Raw genomic sequence first — 6,909 nt, 5'->3', positions numbered from 1 at the left:
ATTAGTATTAAAGATTAGAGAGGGGGGGATGTCATCTGGGTTGCTGCGTTGTTGCCTTTCTTCAACCAATCACAATTATACAGGGAAGCACTGAGCTCCACAGTGCTGTTGCAAAATCAGCCATTGGGGAAGTTATTCCCACTTCCAAAATCCTGCCAACTAAACTGGATTTGCTGTATCGCTGCACTTAATGGTTGTACCAATTCCATGAGACCAATAACCATTCAGGGAGGCAAAACCAAAAACAATGGCGTGCCGATTATTCTCAATGAATTGACCCTACATTCAATCACAGAAAGTGACGCTGACAAAATGGCCGCAGGACAACTGGATTTTACAGAACTGTTTTATTGATGAGTTGCTGAAGGCAAAAGATAACATTCTGCTGAAAGCAGAAGATAACGATTGTAGAAACGCTCAAGCTGAAGATAGAACAGCACTCCCACTGACAAACGAATGTATCAACCAAAAGCCCAAGGACGGCGTTCCAAGTAATGATCAAATCAGCTCAGTTCTGCAAGCAATACATCTTCAATATAAAAGCAAGTCACTGATCTCAATAACATCCATTTTCTAAAATATCACCTCCAAGATCAATATTTGGAAATTAAGTGTCTACTACAGAACTTAATGATAAAACTGGATTTGGGGACATTTTAAGACAGCTAATTATTCTGTAGTGTAAGTTTAATGGACCAAAATATTAAAAGCTCATCTTAATCAAGATTTACACATTAACTTAACAGTAATCAATCACAATATGTTTAAGGGGAATAAGGTCAGGACAAAATAAATTATACAGGCTGAGGCCAACGTTTAAAAGCCTTCATGCAATCGCAGCAATACACTTCACATTAAAGTGCTTCATTACAAATAAAGAACACCACATCAAACTAGTAAAATCACAGTTTCGAAGCACAATCATTAAATAAGTGCAGCAACATCAACACAAAACATTGTCACAATAATTAAACAAAAATACCTGCTTCTTAGAAATCATAGTGCAATAATTGATTTATGCATAAATAACTTATTTCTGTTAAGTCATTTCATAGATCTGTCAGTAGTTCAGTGCAGAAATAATAACATGTAGTAGACCTAATTCGCCTAAAATAAGGCTGTTATTGGTATTGAGGAGTGTTAACAAGAACATACTGCAATAATATCTAAACAGTAAAGGTTGATATTTTATCACAAAGCTAAAATTGGGCCAATTAAAAAAATTGGCCCGTTGATAGAAATGGCAAATACTTCCCAGAGTAGACACAACGTGCTGAGCTGTGCGGTAGCCAGAGACAGGCACTGGTGTACTGTTATGGTCGGAGACATTCAGTAGTGGTTTAGTTGCCAGGGTTACAGGGTTGAAATGCCACTGAATCTAAATCGGGTCTCAGGGGACTTTAAAGAACTATTTAACTGCTAGCCTTTAAATTAGAACATACACAGATAACAACTTACAAAACAGTCAAATAACAAGGAGAAATACATAGCCAAGAACATGGCATATCTCCTGCAAATGCCACAGGGGCAGAGTTCACACTTTAACTTTTTTCCTTCCTTTCTTTTTTATTTTATTTTTTAATTCAGTCATAATGCTGACTGTATTATAATGATTTTTATTTTTATTTTTTTATTAGTTCTAAGGTTTGTTGATATTGGTGAATTTACACTTGGGTGTTATTCCTTGAGAGACTGAGCTCATACCCCAGCATACTCTTGAGTATATAAGACAATATGTAGGCCTAGATATGAAACCAGACATTGGGCTGTAGGCAGGCAATAAGATAAAGCCCAGAGAGGTATATGTGGCAGCGAGGTTAGAGAGACAGGCGGTTTGACGTCCCAGAAAGATACGTGAGAGCAGCTTCGTGTGGGGAGCCATCAAATAACCCTGAACTGCTACTTTGGTCGTAGCAGAGCTAATGGACAATAGGCCCATCTGAGATTAGGAGAAGAGTGAAGAGAAATAATTTAGGATTTCCAAGACAAAGTAGCCCAGTAGATTTGCATTAAAAAAAAAAGTTTCATATCACCACACCAGAAAAATCTATAAATGTATTATACAACAGTAAATCTACAGCAGCCTACATCTGAGGTCGCCAATCAGATGTAACATTATCAAAGAGAAAATGTTGTTTTGATTTTATCTCCTGCATTTGCACATAATCAAGGTGTTGTTGTGCCAATTATGCTCCATCAAAACATAAGCTACTGTGTATTAGCCATCTTTCTATGCCTGTGAAATAGAGTATAAAGTGTTTTAAGCAGCAGTCATGTATGAGGTTGACAGTAATACAGCTACAGTAGCAGAGTTAGTAAATACCCATCTGTGATAGAACATCTTTAACAAACAATACACACATTCACAATGACATACCATTTCCAAGCTTATCAGTGCACATTTTTCAGACATGCTTCACGTTTGCATTCCAACTATAACCAATACAATTTTCAGACTTGCTTTCACATAAAGGAGAGAAGGAAAAAGGATGTGTGGACGTAAAATGGCTTTGTTAAACTAATATCTTAACATCTAAAATGACCTCCAAAAGACAATGTCTTACTAGCTACATTGTTAAAAGGTGCAGTTCACCAAAATAAAAATAAAAATAATAAATAAAAAATAATAATAATAAGAAGAAGCATATTCTTCCCCTTACCCGGAGTGCTATGTATTCCAGATAGTTTCGGTGTGATTTGCATGTTTTGGACATATGTGCCATAGAGTTGTCTGCCGTCACTCCAGTACAATGGAGCTGAATGGCATTCTGTTTGTGGCGCTCAAAAGTGCCAAAAAACATAAATAATAATAATACATTTGAAAACCTCAACACCAGTGTTGACACAGTTACAAGATAATACACAGATCTGGTTGTGAACAGTCTCGTTTAGGAACTATATGACTGGTGTACTTCAGTAGGAAATAGTTCCTAAACTAAACTGTTCACACCGGAACTATCTGGATGGCATAGGTAAGGGGAAGACTATGTTGTTTTTTCCTGTGAACTGCACCTTTAAACTGAATACATCTACCTCTGTTTCAACAACTTTTTAACAATAGCATTAAGTTCATAAGTTCATCTGTTATAATGGCTCTAAGTCACTTCATTAGCCTGGGTGAGGTACCCAGAGAAAAGAGAAAGCTGCAAATGACAATCATCAATGCTCCACTGAGGAGGAGCCTTTAAGAGTTGAATAAAACCTGAATAACCTAACAGCCGGGAAATATGAGAGTCACACTTCATTTCTGACCTGGGTAGAGTCCCAGTGTTTCTCACTAGTGATGCTAGGGCCTCAGCTTCCGTGTGAGCTAGCTGGCTTACAAAAATACTCCGGACCAGCAAGGTAATAAAGAATCTACACCTCCTTCCAAGTGCTATGTCACCAGGTCCTTCTGTAAGTTAATAAGTGAAATAAAGGCCTTATATAAAACGACTAGCGAGTGCCCAGGTCCAAAAGTGAGAAACAAAGCTTTGAGCATGACTGTCACATTACAACAGACACACAGTTAAAAGACCTGAATAGTAATCTCTTTTTTTTTGTGTTATAAAAAGGCATGTGTTGTGTTTTAAACAAGTGTCTCCAGAAAACATTTATCCTGTACGTAATGAAGAGTTCAAGTGTTGCGGGGTTTCAGATGCCTTGGGAGTTCCTGTGGTCTAGAAACTCTTTGCAGCAGCAGCAGAGGTGACGGTCCCTGAGTTGGTGGAACAAGTCATGGTACCATAAGAGCTGGACAGACAGGGGTTGGCGGACAACGACTTCTTCTTGGGTGGGTTCTTCAGTGTTCCGGAGCGCTCTTTGACTTTATACTCCAGTGTGCTGTGGGGTATCCCGTAAACCCCCTGGGCCTTGGACACACTCATGCGACCTCCCATCACCATGGTGATGGCCTCCTCGAGCAGGTCGTGGTCATACTGACGGTAGCGCCCGCGCTTCTTCCTCGGCTGCTTGTCCTTGTCGCGGCGGTCGGCCCCCTCCTCGGATTCGTCTAGCGAGGAGCTGCATTGGCCCAGACGATGAGGTGAGACTGTGGCCCCTCCCATGCAGGCGTCTGGCAGTAGAGGAGGCCTGATTTTGAAGAGAGCCGAGGGTCTAGCAGCGGTGGATGCGATGGAACCGGTAGTGCCCTCCGCCGTTGGGTTCTGGTGGTGCAGGGTTTCAGCCATACCGTAAGGCTCAGCCGGGGCCGGCCTGTGGTCAGACGTGGAGCGGACCTGAGGGATACGGAGGGGGGTGGGGGGCTCCAGGCTGGGAGAGGGGCTAGGCGGGGGCTGGAGAGCATCCCTGAGCTGGGGGAAAGAGAGGGAGAGGGCCCTCTGTAGACCACCCTGCTGATAAAAGGAGAGGGAGGAGGGGAAGCGAACGTCTCCTTTCTCCTCCGCCGCTCCTCCGATCTCTGCTCGCTCTGCCCACGCCGCCACCCTCTGCAGGACCAGCCGAGCCTCACCGCCCAGCATCGACGACATCACGTTGTATGACGTCACGTCCTCCTCAAAACATCCTCCGCCTCCCGCGGCCGCGAGGCGATGCAGCAGACCCAACCCTCCCTCAGTTTGCCCCTCCAGGCCTTGCCTCAGGGTGCGGAGGGGGATCCCGTAGAGCAGCGCGGCTCGCTGTTCCGGCAGCCTGCCTGAGCGCACGTCCTTCAAGGCCTTGGACAGCAGCCCCTCAGACAGCTCCCAGCTCCTCTCAACGTACGCCTCCCTCTGTCTGCGCTGCCTCCTAGGGATGGGAGGACCAAACAGCGGGGTCAAGATGGAGGAGATGGAGGGGGGTTTGGTTTTTGGCATAGGGAGAGAGAGGGGGGCAGAACGAGGGGTCCACTCCTTTATTCCTTGTGTTGGTAACATCACTGCGTCTCTTTAATTGTCTGCCTTTTTGTCAAGTCTCTGGGCCCTTATTCACACACACGCTGCTGTGTGTCCTGTCTCAGGCACATTCAGTGTGTGTGGCAAAGCCTCTTCACGTCCAGGTGGGACAGTCTGTGAATGGCTGTGGTTACTTTGGTACTCACACACAACCCTTGGTAGTTTTGTGATATCCTTCAGTGAGGGTCCTACGTGCTTGAGGGCTGAATAATCAGAGACTCATAAGTGGTTCATTACAAAGGAAGTAAAAACGTTGTGAAGTAGTCCAGTGTTCTCATTGTACAATCCTGAGCCGCTGGCAAATGCTACAGTTGCTGTGACGTTACCGCTCAACAAGAGATAAATGAGTCAACCCCGTAGAATTGCAACACCAGACACAAGCTAGGCTTAAAAGGGATAGTTCAGATTTCTTACTTACCAATGATGACGTTGACTGCCAAGAGTCCTTTCTCAGCACAGTCCATGCTGTTCCTCATACTAGCTCCAGCTAGCTGGCAGAGGAACCAGTGCAATGTCAATGGGGTCACGCTCCTGTCTGTACAAGCGGACAGAAGCTAACTTGAAATGTACTCCGCAGTGCACACAAAGTACATTTCAGTGAGCCTCAGTCAGCTTGTACAGACAGGAGTCTGACCCCATTGACTTGGTATTGGTTTGTGTCTAACTATCCGGAGCTAGTATGAGGAACAGCATGGATTGTGCTGAGAAAGGACTCAGGACATCATTGTTTTTAAGTAAGAAATGGGGCGTAAATTATCAAAAAGAAATCTGAACTATCCCTTTAAAAGGTTAATAATAAATGTATGTAATAATCTGTAATGCTACCTCTAGGCAAAAGAGCACTGCTCGGTTTAGCACTTTACATTTGTGTGGGGTCATGTTGGGTTAATATATATATATATATAATAACCATGTTATTATACTGTGAATTTCTCCAGACCTCTCTTGGCAGAGCCTGAGGTGTGGCCACTGGCCAGTGATAGCAACCCCTCCCATATCAACTCCAACCCACACATCACACCAAAACAAAAAGATGTAAACAAAGTGCAAGTCCAAGCTCCGGCTCTTTTGCCTAGAGGTCACCGTTTGACGGCATTACTTGATTCTACCTTCAACTACAGGACTGACTTGACTTAACTGCTGCCTGGAACCAAATCATTGCCTGGACAGGAGTATTTGGCCTGAGCATAGCCGGAAACAAGTATTCCATCAAGTAGACTAAAACCCATGCAGCTTTGATGGTAAATGACTGCTTTACTAAAGGAAGACCAGATACAACTAGTCATACCGTTGACAAGCAGGGAAATGCAGGAGAGCTTTGTCCCACCGAGTTAGAACTGGGCCGTCACACACACACACACACACACGCAGTGGCATGTTTTACTAATTTGGTATGATAGAAAAAAAGAAACGCATCATCAAATATTGCACGTACCTCTCTTCTGACTAGTCGTGATGGCATTGCCTGCATTCTACTTTCTAGGCCACTCACCACTACAGGGCATAGCAAAGAGAAGCACTCACCCTGATACTTTGTGATTGGCTGGTGATGATGCTGCTGAGCAGGCAGAGTTCCTTTTGGAAAGGTCGAGCACACCATCTGTCATGTGGACACAGAGTTCCAGCTGGTTAACACCGGGTCTTGCCGACAGTCTCTTTTCTGTAAAGTTATATGGCCTCAGGACCTCGACTAGTGATACTTTCCAAGGTTAAATACCACATGGATGCGGTTATTCCAAGATTCGTAGGTACCGTACTTTTCGCACTATAAGCCGCACCTGAATATAAGCCGCAGCAGCTAAATTGAATGTGTACATATATAAGCCGCACTGGACTATAAGCCGCAGGTGTTTTAATGTTTAATTACCATATGTAATTAGCATTGGGACACAATACTGTCGGACAAATAACAAGAATTAACTCATTTACAAGTTGTATTAAGTTTAGCAAATAATGGAACAGATAAATAACATTTCAATGCAGTCAAAAAAGCAATATTTCGATTTTTACATTTTCGGGTTTGGTCACGTCGAGTCAC

General features: G+C 43.5%; 1 protein-coding gene across 1 annotated transcript in view; it reads right to left on the bottom strand.

Annotated features, from left to right (window-relative positions):
• Positions 1-3,508: 3,508 nt before the first annotated feature.
• The window catches only part of lcorl (ligand dependent nuclear receptor corepressor-like), a 42,383-nt gene continuing 38,982 nt past the window's right edge, over positions 3,509-6,909 (bottom strand). Inside the window, exons 6-7 of the mRNA XM_084318250.1 lie at positions 6,396-6,471; positions 3,509-4,725 (exon numbers count right to left, since the gene is read on the bottom strand). Of these exons, the coding sequence (XP_084174376.1) occupies positions 3,660-4,725; positions 6,396-6,471 (1,142 nt within the window). The 3' untranslated portion in view covers positions 3,509-3,659. The remainder of the gene's footprint in view (positions 4,726-6,395; positions 6,472-6,909) is intronic.

The sequence above is a fragment of the Notolepis coatsorum genome, assembly GCF_963971535.1.
Source record: "Notolepis coatsorum genome assembly, chromosome: 7".
Taxonomy (NCBI): domain Eukaryota; kingdom Metazoa; phylum Chordata; class Actinopteri; order Aulopiformes; family Paralepididae; genus Notolepis; species Notolepis coatsorum.
This window is presented reverse-complemented; position numbering and strand designations above follow the sequence as displayed.